This window comes from Lycorma delicatula, chromosome 4 (assembly GCF_047948215.1).
Source record: "Lycorma delicatula isolate Av1 chromosome 4, ASM4794821v1, whole genome shotgun sequence".
Taxonomy (NCBI): Eukaryota; Metazoa; Arthropoda; class Insecta; order Hemiptera; family Fulgoridae; genus Lycorma; species Lycorma delicatula.
Window position 1 is genome coordinate 207,863,329 of NC_134458.1, and position 26,662 is coordinate 207,889,990.

Genomic DNA, 26,662 nt, shown 5'->3' on the forward strand with positions numbered 1-26,662 from the left:
TTTTCTGATGCATCCATTAAGGCTACAGTTGTTGCATTTACATACGCACCTATTCACCACAAAGTTCTAAATCGAGACTAGCCCCCTTAAAAGTCAATTTGACGAGATGCATTTACACACAGATTCCATAATAGCACTTAGCTGGATTCATGGGCATTCTTCAAACTGATAAGTATTTATAGGAAACTGAGTTTCTGAAACTTGGCAAAACACTTCAATTGCAAATTGGCATTACATCAAATCCTCTGATAATCCAGCAGATGTACTATCTAGAGGTTGTTCAAGTAAATTATTTGATATTTACAATTTGGTAGCATGGTCCTCACTGACTGTTACAATATTCTTCCCTGTGGTCAAAGGATTGTAATATTACGTTTAATGGTAATTTGAATTTGGAATATTTATTAGAAAGGTGCAAACATATTTTAATTTCTTGTGTATCTAATGTTGTATTAGATTATTTACAAAGGTTCTCATGTTTACATACTTTAATACAAACATTTAGCTTCTGTATTAAAATAGTAATTGTTAAGCAGAGTAAGCTTAGTTCGCTAGTTCCCTTTTTGGATGATTTAGGTCTATTCCTTGTAGAAGGCAGACTTCAACCCTCTTTTTTACAATACAATGTTAAACATTAGTGCAAACATTATGAAACTATCAATTATGAATCCAGTCAGAAGTACTGGATAGTAAATGCAAAAAGAATAATTTCATCAATCATTCATAAATGGTTGACTTGTTTTAGGTTTAATGCAAAAATTCAATCCCAACAGCCTATTTCTTTTGCGCAGTAGATTATAGCGGCCCAATTGTGACTCATCAGGGCGGGCAGAGATCTAAAACATTGAGTAAGGCTCATATATGTCTAGCTACTGAGGCTATTCATTTAGCTTGTTTCAGATTTGACTTCAGTAGTTTATTTTCTCTAAAGATTTATTTGACATTTGAGTAACACCTACTCAAATCTTTTCTAACAATGGTACAAACTTTCATTCTGCTAAAAAATATTCTGTACAACTACCCAAGGGATAGAGATTTATGGGAAAGCACAATCAAAAGCATCAAATATCATACAGAAAAAACAATCAAAAATTTGAGAAATTTTAGTGTTGACACAAATTAAGGTGTGTCTGAACTCTTGTCCTATTTTTGCTATTTCAACAGACCATGGAGATCGTCTGTCGCTGTGAGATTTTCCACAAACTTATCTATAACGCAATAAATGGTGTTTCCCTTCATGTAACCTATTTATTGATTTGTTCTAATCAACGAAATGCTTCACCCATGGAGTTGTTACCCAGGTATATCCCCAAGTTCTGAGAATCTAGTTAGATGTTGATGTTCACACATGTTGAGTAATGTTTATTAGAAGCTAAAATACATATTAATGTAATTTATCATATTCATATTGCTCTACTGTATACAAAACACAATACATACAACACAAGCATGCACATATACAACATAAACATTGTTGTCTTGTTTAGGATTAAATATCCTAAGCAGTATAGACTACTGGTGTACACTAAATCTTTCATTGGAATGTGTTGCTTGCCAATAAGGACTCGTGAACATTTAAAGAAATCCTAAATGTATATGATTCTAGGTTCAATAAGCAAGCAGGGTATATGTTACCAATTTATTAGTAAAGACTAGAGTTATACAGTTGTTATTATATACAGAGTTATGCAGTTACATGTTACAAGAAAAATATGGTTGATAAATTGAGCTCTATGATAATTACTCATTATTTTGAATACAAACCAGTGTGAATATAATTTGAAACTATGAGTATAATTCAACTATACGCGTATGTATACTTGTTTAATATTCATGTTATATTGTATAACATATATTTATAGTTCTAAAATTGATTATTTTGGGAATCATTCCAATGCACTATACAAATTATATTGGATCAACCCAAGAACAGAATTAATAAAATAAAAGAAGTAAAATAGGATGACACCTACCTTATTCCATAATCCAAGCAAGAACGCTTACGCTCCTTCTAGTTGAAATATTATGAATTATCAATGTCTACATAAGTGCTGCTATCTACAGCAGCTTTTATGATTGTCATCCTCATACTTTGTATGTAGGTTGATCAAATTATATTTACTTTTATATTTATAAATGTAAAATCTTTCTAAAATATCGAACTCTATTTATATTAATATTGTATTTCTTAATTTCCAGAATTTCTAAATTTGTATGAATATCTGATATTGAATGTTTATTATTAAGATGATCAGAAACATTAGAGAAACCTAATTTTCTAATATCTGAAGTTTTCATCAAATCTAGTTTTAAAGGATCTAGTGGTTTTACCTATATAAATATGGTCACAATCATTGCACTATAAATACCACACAAATTGTATAAATCATATGAAGCAGTAAGTGTATTTTTTAAATGTTAAATCTTTAAGTGTACTTTTTAAATTTTTATCATAAACCCTTGTTCTGTTTTCAACAATATTATCAGTATATACATATTTTAAATATACATTGTCAATATTGTGTTATTTATTGGTATTAAATATATATAATTGTTAATATTTGACATTTGTTTTTTGTATATAGCTACTAAAAGATTCATTATAACCATTATATATATGTTTTATAATATACATTATATTATATACAATATATCTATTATAACTATTATTATTTTCATTGTACTTTGTGTAATTGATTGCCCTTACAACCATGTTTGTATATGTATTAACTTTGTGTGACCACGAATGATTTGAATATCTATGTATGCTGGTTGTGGGTTTCCTATGTACTGAATTGATTTTTATTCCTATATCTATTTAGATATAAACATCTAAGTAATTTATTCTCCTATTTTTATAAATTTCAATTCATTATGGTAAGAATTTAATTTGTTCAAAATTATTAAATGTTCATTATATAATAGGATTATAGACCACAAAAATATAAACATACCTAGTAATGAACATAAATAAAGTAATGCTATAAACAATTTTACTTTCAAAATTTTGTAAAAATTCTGATATGATGGGCGACAATGGAAAGCCCATTGGTAAGGTATTTTCTTGAATATAGGATTTATCAACCTTAAAATAATTCTGTCGGCCAATTAATGCATAGGTATACAAAGTCCAGTTAATATAGGTGCATTTGGTTCAAAAGTGTACAGTGATATGTTAAATTATCGTAATAATTAAGAATAATTTTTAGAAAATTTTCTATATATTGTTCCATTAAATTTTTATACTTTTCAGAGTACATGATGAGAGGCGTGATTGATTTATCTGATTTTAAAATGATAAAATTATTATTCAATTTATTTTTCAAATTTTATATTTTTTTTTATTAAAAACATGAAATGCATTAGCTAAAATAGACCGTTTCTTATTAAGGATATTTGTTAAATTTATCAAATCAAGACCCGAATTGCAAATTATCATAATTCCCCAGCAAATCCCCTTGTAATAAGCCAAACCCTTATTGTTATATTTATTAACATATTATGATTATTTTTACTATAATTATTCTTTGTTTTTATCAAATTATCAATCTTTTTATATTTGGAATCAAGTTTGTATTTATACACATCCATATTAGTCCTAATTAAATGAAATACATAATCAAACATAACATTTCCAAAAGTGAAGATGTGAGTTTGATTTCTTGTTTTATCCTAAACTTTTACCCTAAAAGTTTGGTTAAACCTTATTGATCATATTATAGTAATTTAACTGTATTTTAAATGTATTATAGAAGTTTGATATGTAATTTGCAGAATTTGAATAGTAATTTTGCCAGGTTGGCATTTAAAATTATTTTTCTAAAATCAATCCTTTCAGGAATCACATTCCTTTGCACTATACAAATTATATTAATCCTATCAACCCAAGTACAGAACTAATAAAATAAAATAAAATAGGATGACACCTATCTTATTCCTTATTATTTTGTGAATACCTTGCACCATCAGTTGCTCTATATAATTTTTCAAATCGTTGGTTCCATAGAATTAAAAACCCTATACTATACATGAGATTTAAAACTGTTAAAAGATCCACTTTCAATTAGATCAAACAGAAATAAAACTACAATTTTTTTAAATTAAAAAATTTAAAATTAAAATTAATTTGCGAACACATATATAAAGACATTAATAAAATTAAAGTTAAAATCAATAAAAACAAAATAGAAATCCATGTAGACTAGCTAGCCAAAGAATTAGGCTAATTGCTAATTTAGAACCAACAATTTGAAAAATTATATATCGCAACTAATGTGAGGTACTAGCAAAAGCGCTCTTGCTTGGATTATGGAATAAGGTAGGATTATTATATTATGGAATAACATATCTTCACTTATTGATTTAACTAGGACTAATATGGATAATATGTATATATATAAACTTGATGATTCCAAATGTAAAAAGACTGATAATTTTATAAAAACGAAGAATAATTATAAGAGGTTGGGTTATTACACAATAAAAGGGGATTTTCTGGGGAATAATGATTATAATTGGCAATTTGGTTCAATTCACTTTAAAAGTGAATTCAGGTATCCTTTAGTGATACCAGTTTTAATTTGATAAATTTAACAAATGTTGTCCTTGATAATAAGGAAGGAACCATATCAAATATAAAATTTAACTTTATATAATTTTTATAATTATAAAAAAAAAATCAGACAAATCAAACATGTCGCCTGTCATCATGTATTTAAAAGTATAAAAATTTAATGGAACAATATATAATATAAATACTGGAATATTTTTAATTACAATAATAATTAAGAAATCACTCTAGATTGAACAAAGTGCACCTGCTTGGTTATGACATTAGTACATGTACCCCAGCATACCCATAGAAACAATCAACATAATAAAAAATAAATTAATACAAAATCATGAAGACACTAGAATTATTTTAAGTTACCTTACCAATAGGCTTTCCATTGTCTGCAATCATATCTGAGATTTTTTTGTTTATAGCATTATTTATGTTAACGATATGTACTTTGGACTAGGTATGTTGATATTTTTGTGGTCTATAATACCATTATTATAATGAAAATTTAATAATTTTGAATAAGTTAAATTCTTGCCATAATGAATTGATAAAAATGAGAATAAATTATTTAGATGTTTGTAGATAAAACATATATATACACATACATAGGAAACCCACAACCAACAAAACCACCATATATTGATATTCAAATCATCTGTGGTCATACTAGGTTAACACATACATAAACTAACATGGTTATAAGAGCAATAAATTTCACAAAGTTCAATTATAACAAATTTCTAAATATAATGATTATAATGAATCTTTAGCAGATAATATATACAAAAAATAAATGTCAAAAATTAATACATATTGGTATTTAATACTGATAAATAGCACACAGAAAACTGATAGTTTAAATTGGCATTTAAACCTGCATTCCAAGACAAATAACTATTTAAAGTGCAATGATTGTGACCATATTTATATAGGTAGAACACTAGATCCTTTAACTAAATTTGATGAAAACTTCAGACATTATGCTTCTGATTATCTTATAAATGGCCCTTAGGGCCAATTTTCTTAGCACTCAGGTTACATCTGCCTACGGAATGGTTTCCTCAAGGCAGCCTTTGTTATTGTAGGAGTGCCGCTCATAGAGTTCAGGGTCAAAAGGGCAAATGGAGACAGTAAAGATGATGGCACAGGCAAGAGAGAGATGGGAGGTATCAGTTGTGGGCAAGTGGACCTTTACCACATTCTACCCAATATCAGAAGGTGGGTATCGCTTCTCGGCCTCTGGCCTTGTGCTGTAAAACTTGTATTTACTGCTATATTGCTTCAACAAGTACAGCATGCCTACGTTCATGTTGTTGGGGCTGACAAAAATCAGTGGCTGTCAGTCAACCTGCATTGCTGTGGTGTTTAGGCAACATAGCTGTGTAGTGTGTTTGAATCATGTCTCCATTTTCATAGGTTCGCAAGGCCAGTAAATTTTTGCTGAACCTCTGGCAAGTTCAGGAAGCGATTTTGCTACGACCTTGCTGGTGGTCTATATTAGGAGCTTTTAAACTTTGACTTTTTCAAGTGGGGTTGTGCGAGAACAAGCGGCTTTGCTCGGAATAACTAAGCCGAATGCTCACCTGTCTTGCAAAAGGTGTTAGGTTCATTCAAACTGCAGCTGTAGTGCCTAGCAGTGCAATTTTTGTATTGTTTTAATAAGCTGTGATGGAGAAATCCGGGGGAGACTGCCTCGAGGACTTGGTTGGTTTAGCCGAAGACTTGGTTACTGGTGACCCCTTCCTGCCAAGAAGGTCACTAGGCAGGTCTCCGCTGAGTCCGCGGCTCTGTTAAGGAGGTCTCCACGAGAGGGGAGCTCCTACTCTCTCGAGCACCGGCGGATTGCACGAAATGGCCAAAACCTCTGCGTTGAGTTGTGCGGGAAAGACTTCGGTTGGAACCGTGCAGGAAAAGCAAGGCAGTTGAGGACGAGTCAACCCACCGGGTTGGTCTAGTGGTGAACGCGTCTTCCCAAATCAGCTGATTTGGAAGCCGAGAGTTCCAGCACATTCAAGTCCTAGTAAAGCCAGTTATTTTTACATGGATTTGAATGCTAGATCGTGGATACCGGTGTTCTTTGGTCCACACATTTCAGGATTGGTCGAACTGAGAATGTACAAGACCACACTTCATTTACACTCATACATATCATCCTCAATCATCCTCTGAAGTATTATATAAAAACGGTAGTTACCGGAGGCTAAACAGGAAAAAAAAGGAAAGAAAAGTGGAGGACGAGTCAAGGCTGAGAGGCAGCTCCTTGCGAAGTCGAGGATGGTGGAGTACAGCGGTGCGGTGGTCAGCTCTGTCCCGTAGAACTCCGGAGCGATGCCACACTTGAAGGGGTCTAGCTCGGGATAGGGCGGATCGAGGGTATGCAGTTTCGTGGTGGCCGTGATCGTATAGTGGATCGAGGGTATGCGGTCCGCATGGGCCAAAATATCCTCAAAAATGGAGTCAAAAATTTCGGTCGAGACAGCTGGCGAGATCCACTTCTCTGAAACGGGTGGAGGAGAAGGTAAAAAAAACCTGTCTCCTTCGCTGCGGTAACAGCCGTGCCGGGACCTAAGCGGGTTAGTTCCCCGCCACCAGTCCAGGCGCCGGCTATCAAAATTAAGCGGGCCACTGTCAAGGTGGTCCCTGTGACGCCTGGTCCGGGGATTCTGCGATGACGGAGCTGACCCTGAAGAAGGTCCTGGACCAGCGGAAGGAAAGGTTCCAGATTTCCCGGGTCACAAAAACAAGGGACCATGGAGTCGTCTTAGAGGTTGTTAATGAGCAGCAGGCGAAGCGGCTGCTGGAGGCCCAAGTTCTTAGGAAGAACGGGCTGAAGGCTCAGTTGCTGGCCGAACTGAGGCCGCAAATATTGGTCTACGATTTGCCAAGGGCAACGAGGGTAGAGGAGCCCGAAATCATTAGGGCTATACACAGCCAAAATCCTGTGTTGTATATGGATGTCGAGGACTTCCTCAAGAGGACCGGGGTGGTCCAGCAGTTGGAGCGGAAAGAGGCCCCGAAGAGCCATTGGATAATTAAGACCTTGCCAAAGATCCGGCAGGTCTTGGTGGCCGGTGGTCGGCTGTTCCTTGGATGGAACTCTTGCAGGGTTTTCGACCATACAAAGTACCCCGGTGCTTTAAATGTCAAGGCTTTGAGCACAGTTGGAGATGTGGGGTCATTGCGCCCTTGCTGGGCACACGGCAATTAACACTAGCCTAATAAGACATCGCCTCCAAAGTGCGCTCCCTGTGCCTTGGTGAAAGGCTTTGATGCCGGATAACGGGTCGGGGGCAAAGAATGCAGATCGTATGACATAGCCCGGGCGAAGATTGTAAACAATACGGCGTATGGCGACGCCTGAATTGGGAAAAGCTTTCGAGGACGGTCGTCACCATATCGAACGCTTGCGCCTGGGACAGTTAAACCTGCATCGTTCCCAGGCGACCACCAATGAAGCCATGAGTAATCTTGAGGAGTACGACCTCGAGGTCCTCTTGATCCAGGAGCCGTACACGGTCGAGGATAGGGTGGTCGGCTTTCATGGGGTTGATGTTATTCATTCTCGTCAGAAACGGCCGCTCTCTGCAATCGTGGTCGGCTCGGTCTCGTTGGACGTCTTCTGGATGCCTCAGTTTTCTGATGAGCAATTCACCGTCGTGCCAGTCACGAGGGGTACGCTCGATGTTGTACTGGTGTCGAGATACTTCCAGGTTGGATGGAGTATCGATGACTTTGCGAAGTTGGGGCGGATTCTGGACGGTCTCCCGGGCATTAGAGTGCTGGTTGGACGCTAACGCCAAGTCTTCCGTCTGGTGTTCACTACTCACTGAATCCAGAGGCGCTAATCTCGCACAGTTCGTTGAAGCCAGGAACCTCTACTTGCTTAACGAGGCAGAACAACCGCCGACTTTCTCTTCCGAACTGGGGGAAGGTTTCATCGACGTCACCTTGGTGTACAAGTAGTTAGACTGTCTGGCCCGAGATCAGTGTGAGTGATCATAGGCTTGTAACCTATGATCGTTTATGGTGGTGGTCAAAGAGCTCCATTCGGATCGCTATAACTAAAGGGGCCTGGATAAAGACAGGCTGCGGCGCGAGTGTGCGGCTACCTTACAAAGGTTGGAATGGCGCGCGCATGGAGCAGAGGGAGGAGGTGGAATTGATGGCTGAACAATTCGGCCGGGCCATCAACACTGGTTGCGATAGGGTCCTACGGCGGCTTCGGCCAATGGACGGACCCTTAGGTACTGGCCTGTCAGCTGATCGGAGAGTGCCTGGAGCCGTCTGTTAAACGCAGGCGGAAACCCGGGAAAAAGTGGTGGTCCTCTTACCTTAGCGTGCTGCGCGCAAGAGTTAGATCCACGAGGAGAAGATACCAGCGTCGCTCCCTAACGGGGATTATCGATGATGATGTGGGTGCTGAGGATCTGCGGATCTACCAGCGCGCCCGTAATGAGTACGTTCATGCCATCCAGGAAGCCAAGTTTTGGCAAGACTCCATGCGTGAGTTGCAGAGCAATCCCTGGCAGCTCGCGAAGTCATGTTACCGGCCAAAGCCATTGCACGTGCTGTCCAGTGTTCGATGCGGGTTTGGTGGTCTGACCACACTAACATCTGTGGCGACTTACCAGGCATCCCTGGATACTCTGTTTCCAGATGCTCCGGAGGGTGAAGCAAAAGTGGGCGTTAGGGCGGGTGAGACACCATTTCCTGGCGTACGGGCTGTGTAACCCGTACATATAGACTGAGTGGTTTCTCGAATGGCACCGGGAATTGATCAGCTTGACCCAGATATATTATCCCATCTGCTGCCTGTCATAAGTTAGCCGCTTGGCAGATTCTCGGGATGCCAAAACTAGGGTTGCTTTCCGACTTATTGAAAGGTGGCTTTGGTGAAGGTGCTCTTAAAATCAGGAAAAGATCCGAGTGAAGTAGCAAATCGACCCATCAGCCTCTTGCCGGTAATCGGCAAGTTGCTTGAAAGGCTGGTTGTGGAACGGCTTTGGGAAAGCATCGATATGAACTCATTTCTAATTTGAGGCCAGTATGGCTTTATGAAAGGGGTCAGCACCGAGGATTGCATCTTAAATGCTCTTGCCGAGGTGGAAAGCGCCGAATGTAAATATGTTTTGGGAATTTTTATTGACAGAGAGGCAGCATATCCTTCCTTGTATTGGAGTTCTGTCCTCTATGAGTTGGAACGCCGCAATGTTCCCGTAGCCCTGCAGGTCGTTGTACGCGACTACTTGTGAGATCGCACAGGTCTGTTTAAGGATGCGCACCTAGTTGTGGAAAACCCATCCATCACCAGGGGAAGCCCGCAGGGCTCCGTTCTTGTTCCCTTGCTGTGGAACCTGGTATTCGACGGATTTTTGGGACTGATATTCCCAGAAGGGGTCATGGCTCAGGCTTTCGCCGATGTCTGTCTCCTGTTAGTTCGTGGTAATTCACGACCGCAGCTAGAAGACCGAGCGCAGGCGGATTTGTCAACCGCAGAGGGCTGGATGGACATTCAAAATTTAAAGATTTCTGTGCTCAAGTCGAAGTTTATGCTACTCAAGGGTGCAGACAAATTATCATACAGTCGTAACCCCCGTATTAAGTATAAAGGCTGTGTAATCAGTCGAGTTCATAAGTACCTAGGTGTTTTGTTTGATGAGAAGTTGCTGTTTAGCAATCACATTAGGCAAGTAGCGGCGGACGCCGTCTCTGTGATGCACAAGGATTGCTCGAAAGGATAACGGACTGTCGGGCCGTCATTTGTACCGAGGTGTCTTCGAAAGTATGACCCCTTTTGCGGGTCCGTTCGGGCGAATAGGATGGAAAAAATCGAGTAGGAGTGCCCAGCGCAGAGCCTTTGTATGCACTGGTGTTTTTAAACAACCTCCTACGAGGCTACCACCGTAGGCTCTCCCAATCGATTTGGTGGTGAAAGTTCGGGCGGCCATGTGGAAATTGCGAAGAGGCAGGAAGGCAGAGGTTATTTGGGATGCGGTTTCGACCCGGGCCTGTACCGGAGCGGGACGGTTATCTCAATGTACTGGTTCTTAATTTCAAACAGTTGCTCATCTCCCGCCTGCTGAGGAGGCTTTACGCCTCGCAATGGAAGCATGGCACGCCACGACTAAGGGAAGGTCCTTGTATAGATTTATACAGGATCTGTGGGGATGGTATGTCCCTCCTTCGTTTTTAAGGGCAACGGGAGCCCGATTGCTCTCCAACCATGTAAATTTAAAGCAATATTTGTTTCGGTTCTGGCAGCTGATGAGCTGTGCGTCTGCGAGGAGATCCAATCGAACGAACACATGATGTTCGATTGCCCAGCTCTTGGGGGGGCTAGAACTCAGGCCGCCCTGGAACTTAGAGGTCATGGGGAAAATTGACTACTCACAAGCGGCAAATCAATGTGGCAAGAGCTGCATTGTCGGACTGTGTGAGAGTTCCTTGATGCGTTTGCTTTGTTCAACCGACATCAGTAGTTTACTTAAGGGAAAAGCCTCCTACCGCACCAGTGAATTAAGGCTCCAAGTGCTTTAATATGGTGGACAGGCACTTGCTGGTATTCAGCGGCCTAGGCTAGCAGCGAATTGCTGTCTTTTAAATTAATTATTGGTAGTCATATATGTTTTAATAGTTGACAGGATGCGCATACCCACTTTAGTGATATATGACAAGTGGGTGGTGGGACAACCAAGCAAGTGGTGTATGGTACCATGCTTATTCTGCTCATGCTTTTAGGTTAGCTGTAGGAGCTAGTTAGGACACTAGTCGCTAAACTATTTCGTGGCTCAGTAGCCGTTTGTGGCACAGATATTCGGTCTTATGCTTTTGGGCAACTAAACAGGGTGGCAGGAGAAATGCCAAGTAAACCAAATCGGACGGTGGGCCAGTCAGGAGAATGGGGAGATTAACTTTCGATAAACTCAACTCCTGAGGAGCCACGGCGCATTTAACAATGATGAGGAGAAACACACCAATACCAATGTGTCTTCACACCAATATTGTGAAGGTGAAGACACAGGACACACCTTCTTTGAGTGCAGTAGGTGAGCATCCCAACCTGTAGGGGAAGGCACCTGCTGTAACGCTTCTGGTCAGCACACCACCACCCTTGTTCCTAGCCGTGGGTGTCGTCTTTTGCTCTCTAACATTTTACATCTCATAGTAATAAGCCAGGCCTCATTGGGCTGTCACAGATGTAAAATGCCTCGATGATAGACATTTGCATCTGTGATTTTTAAACTCAGCTTTTGCCTTCGCTGCAGGCCTCATCCGGACATCTTGAATGTCTTGCAGTAGGTGAGCAGCAGAAAGAGAGCAATGTTATGCAGCTGGATGTAGAAGATGGTAGGGAACAGCTTAGGAAAGGCAGTTGGGGCCCTAACAGGGTCACCATTGTTTTTGGATGCTCAAGGCACCCTCTAGAGAAGACCTGCAGGAGAAACAGCAGCGAGTTATGCTGAGGCTGCAAGACAGGTATCCAGGCTGTTGTACAAAAGAGGAGTTGTTTTTCTAGTGGCTCCCCACATTGTGCGAGCTACTGGGCGTTTGGTCACAGACCAAAAACAAAAAATGTATGAGGATTCTTTTTAAAAAAAAACTACTTTTATTAAACTACACTACCCAAATGGAGATTTTAGCAGCCCCATCTCCATTTGGGTAATGTAGTTTAATAAAAGTAGTTTTTAAAAGAATCCTCAAACTCATACATTAGTCCTAAATGGGGATTATCAGTACATCTCACTCACAAATCTTTTGAAATAGAATAATGACCAAAACATTGGCTGTTTCATTATCAGTAGGACATGTTACTACTACAGGGTAAAAAACAATTATATAGGTGATCTATTATACAATGGTAGAAGATTGCATACCAAACACCAATTTTATGTTCAATGATTATTTGAAAAGTGTGAAGTTTTTCACTGCTACTTACTGTTAAGATTGAGACAGCATTACCATCTAACATTTTTACATCTTCTAAAGTTATTTAAAAAAAAAAAAGCTTAGAAGGAAAGAAGCTGTAAGGAAGTATAGTATTCAGTCAAAGAAAAAGGGTATGGGGTTTTTTGCACTTCTTGATTAATGACCCAGAGACCCCAGAAAATATAAAAATCTGCTTAATAACTTTTAACTATAAACCAAATTTTATGAAATTTTGCAAATACCCATGTATATGGGACAATTTGTTGATAATAGTGAGATGAAACTATCTCTCAATTTTTTTACTCTGTGCTAACAGTTTAATCTCTTCATAAACTGTTTTTTCAATTGTTTTATTTTTAGTTACTAATAGTACTACTGATAGTAAAACTAATTGTACTACTGATCAACAAAATTAAACAAACCTTGGCATCAGTGGATGCTATTATTAACTTATATAAATTAATAACTGTAAAATGTTAATGGTTTCATAATAAATACGGGTAAAATTGCTATCCTATAATTTATTTGATGATATAAAATTACAAAGTTACTTAAAATTTATACAAAACAGTCAAAACTTGCTATACTTAATTGAAGCAAATAAGTATATTATCATTAATGGTAATGTGTAATGGACACTGCTGTTGCCTAAACATTAAATACTGAGAAAGCACTGTGAGTCAGCAACTACACCAGATGTAACCACAATGTAATTCACAAAAAAAAATTAAACATCTGAAATACATCTCATATAGTCAGCCAGTTGCCTTGGATGTGAACCATATCCTATAATAAAAAATCAAATATTCCACTACTGGAAAATTTACAAGTGCAACCCTGATTCATTTACTATGTATTACATCCAGTCTATACAATGTGAAATACATAGGTATTTTTTTGTCTTAGCAATATATTTTGAAAAAAATGTATTTAGTGTAAATATTTCTTATTTTCATTATATAAATTAATGACTATTTTAAATTATCAGTAATTTAAAGTTGTTTATACAATATATTAACATATTACTGCATTTGGTAAGAAACAGCATTACATTCCTCCAGTTGCTGTGATTATTATTGTGCATTATGTTAAACTGACATTTCATTCACTATAACACTATAATAGTAAAGTAACTGGAACCATCAATAATCAATTCAGTATATGTTTTGTGACATAAGTTAGTAGGTGGTTCATGAACATGCAGTGATATTATTTTACTGCCAACAAATACTTTCTAGCTATTAACAATCACTTCTTTAAATTAAATTATCAGCAATTTAATCTTTTACTTTCACACCCATATAAAAAGGTTATTTTAAAAAAATGCATATAATTTTAGATCTATACCAACATTTACTATCAGTAAAGTTTTCTGAAATATTATTACTATTAGAGTTTCTCTCCTTCAAATCAATTACAGACATTCAAAACATTTATTAATTGTTCAAAGGGAGAAAAATTAGAATTGTGCAAATGAATTTACTTATTTTTGAATATCGATATTCTATCCTTCAAAGAACTCCTAAAGTTGAGACATTTATGGAATGGGGAAAAAGCTTTTTTTTTCAAATTCAAAAGTTGCAGAGTACCATGTCTGGAAAACAGAATTATTTACTCAGATAAGTAAATGTTTGAATGAAACCATATGCAGTGATTACTTCTGCAGTATAATCATTTAAAGTAGAGTAAGTAGTACAATCATTTTATTTAAAATAATTTTTATTTTCAGATTGCTCTAAAACATAATTAAAATAATAATAAAGTTGTAAAATAATTTAAAAACAATTTACATAATATACTTTGATTATTATACAGAAACTGTTAGTGATACCCATAGAATTTAACTCATAACATAGCTGATTCAACATGAAATAACTGACAAAAGTCTATTCAATGATTTTTATGAATTTCAATTATAACAAATAAAATAACAAGAGAAATATTTGATTCTACTGGTTAAAATTTTTTCATCAATATTTTACTTAAATTTTTTCATTAATATTTTACTTAAATTTTTTCATCAATATTTTACTTAATTTAAAAAATAAAATTAAAATTAATTATTTAGTCTCTTTTTGCATCTCACTTCAAACAATTCTCCTCCTTCTAATTCTAAATCAGAAGTAGTATCTGAACTACTGACTTTCTCACCATCAAACCATAACTGTATTTCATCTTTTTCACAATCTAACTGATTGGCAATTTTTTCAATTAAAGGGCCCATTTTTTGATTCTTAATAATAAAAAATTGCAGTACATTGTTCCTTTTTTTATCAATTAAAACTTTTACTTCAAGAGAATTTTTTCCGTGTTTTCTTACATTTTTACCACTCAAAACAACATTAGCCGATGAAGAAATGTAAGCAGCTGTAAACAGAGTAAAAATAATTTAATAATATGCTTATTCCTCTGAAATATGAAAAGTGGTAGTTTGAGTCTGTCAGGCACGGCATTTTTTCATATGCTACAAAAAATTCATTTCATTATCATCCAGGTAGTTGTTACAGGGTACCAGCCAGGTAAAATGAAATACAAGGTGATAAAAATTAGAATTTGAATTATGAAAATGAATTTACTTTTTTTTTGAATATTGATATTGTATGAGGCACATTTATATTATGCTAGTATTTTTTCTAATGTTCAAAACATTTATGGAACGTGGAAAGCTTTTTTTGATATGGCCTTAGCGCACAAACATCACAAATTATTAATGTTCTCTTACTCAGCAGAATCAAAATTGCAGGTTACCATGTATGGAAAACAACAGAAGCTGTGGCATCAATATGGTGTTATTTTTGGCTAAATTGGTAGGGAAGTGTGAACTGAAATATTATTATGGAGCAAAATTCAAGAATTATTTACCCAGATTTGTGATCTTTTTTTTCAGACTGCCAAACGTAAATGGCTTAAAACTGCTAAATACTGTTCACAATCTTGTGGCAAGAATTATTAATGAATGAAATCATACGCAATAGAAAAAAAATAATATGGAGAACCTTAATATTCTATTGAACTTCGCACGCTTTTTTAGATCTTAGTTCTTCAGGAAGTTTCCATATCATAACCATACATCCACGTTCTGCCACATGTTATGACATGTTTTGAGTAATTCTTAGTCATTAGTGATGTCAACTAACAATTGTTACACACTTTTGTTAAACATTCAAAGTTTTGGAACAAATTTTGCGGCTATTTGTTATTAATAGGCTATTTGTTATCAAGATTTTTTTACACAAGCTGTTAACTGCAACCCCAACAGCAACTTCTCAAATAGTGATTTGACTATATTACTGATTAAAATACATATCCTCTGTTCTGTCATTTTCAAACAAAATAAATTATCACTTGTAATAAAATAAATCCTAATTAATCAGCTGCCAAATCTAAAGTAACATTTAATATGACTGAAAATATTAATGTATGAAGTCTGTAAATAAAGTAGAGACTAGTTTTTTTTTGGCAGCCAAAGCGACAAAAGTTATTAGTAAACATATGGTTATATGAACAGCTGATTTATGTTAGGTATTAATATTTTTAGTCTACTGTTCCCACGTGAGACGTAAACAAACTTTTAGTGAGAATGCTACTGAAACCTTTTCAAAATTGAAAAGGGCATATGGAAATGATGCTCTATAACAAGCCCAAAATTTTAGGCGGTTTAAAACATTTTCAGATGGTCAGGAATCAGTTGTGGATGATCCATACTCTGAAAGACCATTAACGTCAAAAAGTGATGACAATCTTAAGCGAATCAGACTTGATATGGTACGAACAGCAATTAACAGTCAGAATGATAGCACAACAATTGAATTTGAACCATACCATTCGCATAAAATTTTTAACAAACAAATTGAAAAGAGTTTATGCAAAAATGGTCCCAAAAAACCTCATTGTTGAACAGAAAACAACAGGGTGGAAGTGTGCCGTGATCTTCTAGGGCAAATTGAAACTGATCCTGATTTTCTAAAAAAATGTTATTACTGGTGATGAATCTTGGATATTTGAGTACCACTCAGAAACAAAATGCCAGAGCAAGGAGTGGCACACCTCAAACTAACCAAAAAAGCCAAAAAGGAGCAAATCAAAATCATGCTAATTTGTTTCTTTGATAGTAATGGCATTGTCCATAAGGAGTTTTTGCCTGCAGGACAGACTGTAAATCAATGTTTACCGAAAAATTCTTGAAAAACTGTGGAAAAGAGTTGCTCGCATGAGACCAGCCAGTTGAGACAAGACAACTGGATGTTGCACCATGACAATGCACCTTTGCCACACTGCACTATGAGATTTTGGCAAAGAAAAAAAACATTCCTGTAGTTCCTCAACCACCTTATTCACCTGACTTGAGTCCGTGTAACTTTTTCCTGTTCCAGACTTTAAATTAAAACATGCCTCAAAGGACACCATTTTGGAACAGTAGAAAAAATTTTAAAAATGTAACTGACTATCTGAAGGATATTGCGGTTTCCGAGTTCCAACACTGCTATGAAGAATGGGAAACTGAAGCGTTGCGTGGCCTCCCAAGGGAAATATTTCAAAGGTGATAGACTATCACCTTTGATATTTCAAAGGTGGATTGTAAATAAAAAGTTTTTTCTGAACCAGTCTCATTACTTTATTTACAGACCTCTTATATAGATAGTGCTGCTGTCACATGAGAAAAAGATGAACTCAATTGAAAAGATATACTGTGGAGAACTATAATATTCTCTTTAATTTGTTTGTATAAGTTTCTGAGATTAACTTATAAAAAATAAATAACCTCAAAAATATTTATAATTTTTAAGGTTTTGAAAAGGTTTGGCCAATAATCCTTTCAAAATAGTTTCCTGTACAGCACGATCTCACCATTTCTTCCAATCTGATGTGGAGCTTATAAATAATCAAAAAAGGCTTTCTTTAACTACAATTTCATCTTTAGAAACAGATGTTGCAAGGGAAATTCACCTTCCCATGCAACCTGGTAAGTAGGGAAAATGTCAAGTTAGTTGAAGCCAAAATGTTTTGCAAAGATATACGAGTAGGTGGCTGCATTATCATAGTGCAGTAGCAAATATCTGTGGTGCCCCTACAGACATTTAAGGCTGTTTGTATTTAATATACTCTCTGAGTTCTAGACCTATAATCTATATAAAGTCACAAATTTTTTCTACTTTGTCTTATAAGATGGTTTCATGCACTTTGTTACATTTTGAAAGTTGTCTATTCTGAAAGTGCTGGTATCAATTATAAATTTACGTTTGGTCTAAAGCATGTTCATGAAATTGTAATTAACCTAAGATGCCATGGAAATTCACAGAACAATTTTCTTAACTGCATTGTGATTAGTATTTTAAAAATGAAAACATTAGCCATTATGAAATTCAGTGTTGTTAAATATGTGAAGAGATGCAGTGAGTGAAAGAATGGTGTGCTAATGGTAACATTGTTCAGTAAAGTTTCATAAACTATTCACGATGAACAAAAAAATAATGGGTAGCATAATGTTTTCACAATTTGATAGAAAAACAAAAAAAGGAAATGGAAATAATTTAGATTACATATCATACAATATCTTTTCTTATTCATGGTACATATCAACAAGTAAAACCCTCATTAACAAACTGAAATTACCAAAACCTTTTTTTACTCTACGGTCACAAGACTAACCAACAAAAAAATAATAAAGCAAAGCATTTGAGAGATGCAGTGGTTTCTTTTTAAAATGAGGAAGGAAATGCTTTATTTTAATCACTTGTCACTAATAATTTGTTGTAAATCGTGAAGTTGCAATTTGCAGTAACAAACATCTTTTAGTATGTTATAACAGGCTATAGTGATGATGCCTATTCATTAACTTCTATACATAAAGTAAAGCTTAAAAAAAATCTTAGTAGGTTACTTTTTAGATGCATCAAATTTAATGGATTGTTGAAAAGAATAGCAATGGTGTTATTCACTCTTTGCTTAACACACAAATAGGAATACATCTTCAGGTTTGTTATATCTTAGAATGCCTCCAGTGACATTTCTTAGTCTATTTTCAGCAATGCTACTTTCATGTATGGAGATCTGTAGTTTATTTTTAATTGTGTTGATGCAGCAGAATTTGAAGTAATTTATTCTTAAAGTAGATGCAATGGGAATAGGTGTGTGGTGTATCAACATTTTTTTATTTAAAACTGGGAGTCCTTAATTCATGTAAAAGTTATGTTTGACATAAAAACCATTTCACATCCTGGGAAAACCTCCGAAACTGGTTGCTTGAGATAGAAGGACAACATAGTTCTCAAACATACATCAATAATTACTCTCTGGTATCTATATAAATTATCAATTTACAGAGCTTTGCGTTTGCCAATATTACAATGCTGTTCCACTCTGAAAATATTTCTTAAATAGTTTACAGAACATAATATCCTCATCAGCATGATAATATTTTCCTTTGAGTGGTTTAATAATACTATTCTATCATGCACTGACAGAACATCTTACGTTAAGCACCTATGAAGTGACACTAATGCAACCAAAAAATACAGCATGTGGGATAGGGATGGCTACTGCTGTTATAGTAACTGATATAACTGGATTCTTCAATTTAACAAACAACTTAGAATGACAAATCTAATTTGCATCATATTATATTAGTAAGAATTAAAATAACACGGAGTCAAATTAATAAATATATATATATATTAATAATAAAGGCAACAGTGAGACTATTTCACAGTACTATACTACATAAGGCTAGTTGCACAGGATACTGGGTTTCAATTCTGTTATAAATATTTTTATGTACGTTAGCTTAGAAATTTACTTGGAATAATTAAAAGGAAAAGGAACTGAACAAGGCAATCAGACGACTGTAAACTATCAGATTCAACCTAAATATATGACTTTATGGAAGTACTGAACAAAGTATGATTTAAAGCTAAGAAATCAAAATATACATTTATATGAACAAATATGACAAGCCCTAAAAATCTGGGTCTCAGTAAAAATTAATAATTTGGTGAAATATTAATAGTGACTAAATTGTGCCCCAAGCACTAAATTTACTTTTTATTTTAATGAAGAAAATGATTATAGATGAACTACAATGAACACAACGGTATCCAACTTCTCAGTTAATATAATACTATTCATCCGATTGTGATGAAACTTTGGTGAGTTGCTATGCGCATGCCTGCAAAGGTTTCTGAAATAGCTGGACCCGTTAGGTGGTGCTGGGTCAAGATATTTTGAAAAATTGTATTTATGGTCCGATTTGGCTCATATTCAGAATATATATTAGTTACGTGAAAAGAAAAGTTTTGCAAAAAATGGAAAAAGGAAAAGGTTAAATTTTATGAAGTTGTGTAATGTTCAGTTTTTTAATGTTTTATCAAACTTTTATTTGTGTTCATTTAATATAAATATATATATATATATATACTCAAATCTAGCAAGACGAAACATTGCTGGGTCACCTAGTTTATGATAAAATACACTTAACTATGATAAATCATTTGTTCATTCATAATATAGAGTAATTTTTATAGTGTACCCTGTATTACTGTATGAAATTATGTTGGAAGAAAATTAACACAAATTAGCACAATCTTAATTTCTGTCAAGATTATTAAAAATGTAGAATTTCTTGAAGCTTTTCACAACTGGATCACTTGGAATAATGACATATATGGCCAAACTCCATTCACATATTAAAAGGAGACTAGGCTTTTTTGATCTTCCTATAGTAGTATTTTTACAGACTAATCACAATTCATTCCAAATAAAAATGATCTAAATGAGCTTTGAAAGGCCAATTAATAAAAATATTAGATAAAGATGACAATCTACCCAATACAAACTTGCTATGTTAGGATTTACCTTCTCAAAGCCTTTTCTTTATATAATCACATGTTCATGAATACTGTCCATCACTAATATTTTTTTAAATTCTAAATGAGCATAATGTTTCAATACACATTTCATGCAATTTTATATTAGCATGTTGTCCATCCACCATTTTTCTTGGCAGCTAGTAGTTTCGCACCTTTTGGAAATGCTGTAAACGGTGGAAGTTTTTTGCCATCTGTAAGTATTATCAGCATAACTGTACAATACTGTTTCTCATAACTGCAAGTTCATGTGAAGAGTTTTCTCCAATCGTGTTAATTATTGAGTTTGGTAGCATGTCAAAGTAAACTTTGATTTGATTGGTGCTTTCTATTTGCCTTATTAAAAAATTGTCTTCTTGTAATTAAGTTGCATATCTCTGAACAGCAATAATTTTTCATCAGTCATTTGGCAAATAGACATATGGATTCATGAGACACAGCTATTCATGAGACAATGTAGCCATCTTCAATCTATCAATCTTAAAGATTATCATGGTGTTTGAATTTCCTTACTATTTATAAGGGCTTTAAATGTGCCATTCATACTGATGAAGTAAACTCTTTCTAGCATCTGTCGTGAATGTAAGAGGACAATTGCTCTTCTTGTAGAAATCTATATATTCTGCTGTAAAAATGGTCTTATATTTTTATTAATATTCTTAAGCTTTTTTCTTTCTTTCTATAATCCCTAATAAACAATTTTTAAATGTCATATTTATGGCCTGCTGCACAATTAACTGTTTCCTTAGTTTTGTAAATAACTTTTAATTTTTCTCTGGACGTAAATGAATGCAAACATTTTACAGAACTCGCTCACTATAAGTATAAAATGAATCCATATTCAATCTTCAAATGTGTTTCACTGAAACTACAAAAACAAGAAACAAAAAAAGAATCATTGACAAACATTATCTACAGTTTCTTAGAGGATAGCAGGGTGAGGAGGCAACTGTAGAACTAACATATATCTATAATTTTTGACCAATTTGAAATTGAAATCAAACTATATTACTACACCATTATCATATGTATTACAATATGGATATAGGTCTCCTCTAGGAAATCCCCGCACACCATGCGCATCCATAAATTTCAGGTTGGTTTTTTAGAAAAAAAATTCTACTTCATATGCAAGCAAATATGGTAATTACTTTTTTTAAGGATCGGTCCAAAAGTATGTAAATTCAAAGAAATAAATTTAGTAAGAGTATGTAAGCTCTTAGCTTTACACAAGTGTGATATACAGAGTAACATTACTAAAACATATGACTAAATCGGGCAGCCTTAGTGAGAGTTATACATAAATGTTATAATTTTTTGATACTACAGTTTTCTTTTACACATACAAAAATATCAACTAACAGAAAATTGTTATAAATACTTACTTAATATATCTAATAAATTCAAGTTAATAGATTCTGGTGTATCATCTGGAAATACTATATCATCATTCTTAAATAATGATATTTCTTGCTCACTAACATTTTTCTGTTCTGACAGTAATTTAAATATTATTGAAAATGGCTCATTCTGTTAACAAGAAAATACAAAAAATATTTAGAGAGCACACAAATTGGGATTAAATTAATCAATTTATTCCCTGATGGGGAGTCTTACTCTTTAAGACTTTGAGGGTTGGTGTCCCCATGGCCCTAGCCTATGCAGCTTTTCTTCCTATTACAAACAGAGTTACTAAATATTTTATTACATACACATACATCTCACAAAAAAACTACACAAATTACAAGATGTACCCTTACTCAGCAATAGAATAATATCTTACACTATTTCTTCTTATATTTACACTGGATGGTTAACACCTTACAAAATGCAACCGTAATCCTGAAGAAAACTATCATGCCGATTGGTGGATGGCTTTACATAGTGATGTTCTCTGGGCACCAGAGTGAAACTGGTTGTATGAAGCCCTAGCTCCAGTACATGTGTGCTTAGTTGGAGTGGTCAATTAAATCACCAGTACTCATGGGTATCAAATTTCAGTCCAATTAATAATCTTTTGGTTGTTGTCATTCCACTTGAGAAAACCAAATCACCTGGGAGTTTGAAGAGTCTTTGACCGACCTTCTCAGCTGGTAAAGAAATGAGAAACGTTACGGAAGAGGTTAAGTTTTCCTGTAGTAAGGTACAATGAGGAAGGTAAATCCTTTGTTAAGGATTCTTCCTTCCTGATAAATAAGTAAAACATAAAAACTTGTGAGTCTCTGAAACCTGTTAAAAATAGGAGTGGCACCCTGCTGATTATAGTGAAGAACAATGTTGAAAATTCCTAGTCCTTATAGGGAAAGACAGAGCGATAGTGGAGTGCTAAATTTCAGAAATGGAGTGATCGTTTGCCATGACTTGGGCTGACATTGAGTTATCTGAAATTACAAGAGTTGTCACTACAGTTAGTCATGTCTATGCAGAAGATTATGAGAAAAAAAAGTGATATTGATGTGTTAACATCCTCGCTTGATCTAACTTTTCCTAGTCCAACCGTTCCTGACTGAATAAAAGCTGGTTACCTCTCTGTCCATGTACAACCGCATATCAAACCCCGAATGCTGCTTCCAGTGTTTTGACAACAAAGTTTGCAATCATTACAGCCATATGGGAAATGATGACAGCACATTTGCTGAAGTAGAAAAATGTGTAAATTGTAAAGGTCCACACTCGGCAAGGTCTTGAGAATGCTTCCTTTATAAGGAAGCATTATAAGGAAAGAAAGGCTAGAAAATCTGTACTGAGGAGAAAGTGTTCTTTCCTGTGGATTGTCAAGAATACTGAAAAGCCCTGAATATGAGGAATCCTGTAAAATTTTGCTTTACTTTTGTCCATGCTCTCAAACAATGACCAAAAAGAGAATGAATGCACATTTTGCAAAGAACTGATTAAAATGGTAGAAGCTTTATCAGCAAGTAAAGTCCCTTGCATCTGTTATTGCAGCATTGAGTACTGGCAAGAAGCTTAGATACTTTTCCTAGGAAGACCAGTAGTGGTTTATCAAAAACCACCTAAAAGTTAAAGTAAACCACCACATAAAGATCCTGCTGCACCAATTACGCAGGAAACTGGTACATCATCTCAATCTTCCCAGGCTTCCAAGTTCCCACCACTATCAACTTCTCTACGATATAGTGGTGGATGAAGTGCCCAAAGAATCAAAGCACTTCCTAAAGGCTATAAATATCAAAACAGGAATAAAAGATAGTATTTGATAAATAATCTGTACGCAGAGTTTTATATACAACCGAGAAAAGGTATTTTTTATGGGTACAAACAATATTCAATACAATGTTTGCGGTCTCTGTTCTCACCATGAGAATATTGAAATCCTATTAAATGAACAAAATCCTTGATACTGTCTCTGCAGGACACTAACCTCCATCCCCAGGATGAACTGTCTTTTCGCAGCTACATCTGTGACTATCTAACTGAGGGTAAAGGACGTAAAAGTGTGGCTATTTTCCTGAAGCAAGTCATATTAGCCACAAAGATTCTATTGGCTGTAAACATTCCTGTAGTCTCAGTAAAGGTATTGGCACCATTTAAAATGAATATCTGCAATTTATACCTTCCCCCAAATTCCGGTATCAGTGAAGATGATCTATTCAATTTGTTATCATAGATTCCTGCACCCTGCCTAATAATTGACAATTTGAATGCCCATCACTATTCATTGGGCTCATCATCATGCTCTTCTTGAGGTACTACAGTTGACTGACTGATGCAGAACTTGGATCTCTGCTTATTGATCGATAGGTCATATGTTTATGTCATCTTCATGCACTGATCTGTCCTTGTGTTCAGCATCCCTACTCCACTTCTTACCTGCATGAGTCCAAAAACTTCTACAGATCAATTATTATCTCAATCGGTAACAGTGACTTGCCTCAGAGTTGGCCATGCAAATGGGTGGTTGGGAAAGTGGATTGGAATGAGTAAAAAGATTCCTTCGGCCAATATGACAGTTGTGGTAGCATGATCCACCAACATGTCATGTTTACATACCCAATACTCAATAGTGCAAAGGAATTTATTACTCTAACATTTAGAAAGCCAAGGCAGCCTGTTGTTCCTTGGTGGGACGAAGACTGCTGGAGTGCACTCAGGAATCACTGCAGGGCATTACATAATTTCAATTGAAGGCCTATGACAGAATTCCTCTACCCCTTCCAAAATGCGACAGCTGAATGATATCAAGTATTTCAGTGAACTAAACTGAAATCGTGGTTGAATTATGTTGATACCATTTCTCGGACAACTCCATCATCGATTGTGTGGAGATCTTTGGAATCTTTGATGCTGATTGAACTGAAAAACAATGGCATCCTTGTCACCTCGCCAATTGATGTGATGAACATGTATGCCTTGAATAATTCCTGTGACACTTCCCCTGGAAATATACTCAATCCAATCCACTTTCCCAACCACCCATTTGCACGGCCAACTCTGAAGCAAGTCACTGTTACCGATTGAGATAATAATTGGTCTGTAGAAGTTTTTGGACTCATGCAGGTAAGAAGTGGAGTAGGGATGCTGAACACAAGGACAGATCAATGCAGGAAAATGTAGTTTATGAAGATGTCATAAACATATGACCCATCGATCAATAAGCAGAGATCAAAGTTCTGTCTCAGCCAGTCAACTATAGTACCTCAAGAAGAACATGATGATGAGCCCCATGAATAGTGATGGGCGTTGAAATTGCCAATTATTAGGCAGGGTGAGGGAATCTATGATAACAAATTGGATAGATTTTCTTCACTGATATCGGAATTTGGGGGAAGGTATAAATTGCAGACATTCATTTTAAATGGTGCCAATTCCTTTATTGAGACTGCAGGAATGTTTATAGCCAATAGAATCCTTGTGGCTGATATGACTTCCTTCAGGAAAATAGCCACACCTTTATGTCCTTTACCCTCAGTTAGATAGTCACAGATATAGCTGGGAAAAGACACTTCATCTTGGGGATGGAGGTGAGTGTGCTGCAGACAGTATCAAGGTCTTTTTTCCTTTAGTAGAATTTCAATATTCTCTTGATGAGAACGGAGAATTGTACACAACTGCTTCCAGTTCTTGCTGTTAGGCAATGTTATTACCTACCCCCTTAGGTGGTGTCTCATAAATTACTTGTCTATCACAAGAAATACACAAATCCGATTATCTTACAAGGTAAATTTTATTATACAGTAAATAGCATGAATCCTGATGCTATAATTTATACAGACGGCACTAAACATGACAATTCTGTTGGTTGTGCTTTTTTGGTTGATGTTAGAAGTAAAGGTTTGGCCTTCCCACACCGTCAGTATTTTTGTCACGGATTTGTATACTATTATTAAGGCCTTGAATATGATTAGCCCAACATATAGACACATACTTGCCTGTTCAGATTCCATAAGTGTCTTGCAGGCGATTAATGACATGTACTCCAGACACCCTGTTAGTGACATTTGGTCTATCAATTCTGAGATGACTCAGTGTAATAGAGTTCTGAGATCCCTAGGCATATTGGATTTTCAGGTAATGAGCATGCTGATGGGCAAGGGGGCTTGTTGCAGCCCGTTTTTATTAACTGCGTTGTTTCGGACGATCTTGTCTGTTTTCTGTAGAGGGTGGTTCGTGATGAGTGGTAAAGTGAATGGTGTGCTACCATCAATAATGCCATGTGACACCAAAGAGCTCCTCAAGCAGGAATAACTGTCATGAGGAGGTTATCATTTGCAGTTTATGCATAGCTCACTAAATTCACTCATGGACATCTCATGACTTAGAGCAATACACCCGTTGCGTTTGCTGCGACTGCTGATGTACAGTACACCCCATCCTTGTGGATTGTGACTGTTATGTGGCAACGTATCAGAAATTTAAATTAGCGCTAACATCTGAAATATTTAAGGAACAATATGATGATATCGAATGTCTTATTTCTTGAAGTTGTACGTCTGTACTCAAATATTTAATAAATATTATAATGTGTTTAAATTTTTTTACTTTTTTGCCTGTGATAATGTGCATTGTAATTGTTAATTTTTTTATATTACTGTTATTTGGTTTATGTCCATGATACTTAACATTGGTGTTGGTGAACTAATTGTTTATTATAGAAGCATTGCTTCCAAGCGCTAATAATGAATCTTCTTTGTACACAAAAAAAAAAAAAATTAGTTAATTTATTAATAAAATATAATACCAGAAACTTGCAAAATGGAGCGATTTATAAGTTAACAGTTTAGAATTTTTATTAAAATTTTATTTTATAGTAAGAGGTTACATCATTCTAGGAATTTAAACAAAACTTCCC

At 35.5% G+C, this 26,662-nt stretch overlaps 1 protein-coding gene across 1 annotated transcript in view; it reads right to left on the bottom strand.

The window, feature by feature from the left end:
- Positions 1 to 14,191: 14,191 nt before the first annotated feature.
- LOC142324251 (uncharacterized) overlaps positions 14,192 to 26,662 on the bottom strand; it is a 44,861-nt gene continuing 32,390 nt past the window's right edge. The window contains exons 5-6 of the mRNA XM_075365112.1: positions 21,738 to 21,882; positions 14,192 to 14,857 (exon numbers count right to left, since the gene is read on the bottom strand). Of these exons, the coding sequence (XP_075221227.1) occupies positions 14,547 to 14,857; positions 21,738 to 21,882 (456 nt within the window). The 3' untranslated portion in view covers positions 14,192 to 14,546. The remainder of the gene's footprint in view (positions 14,858 to 21,737; positions 21,883 to 26,662) is intronic.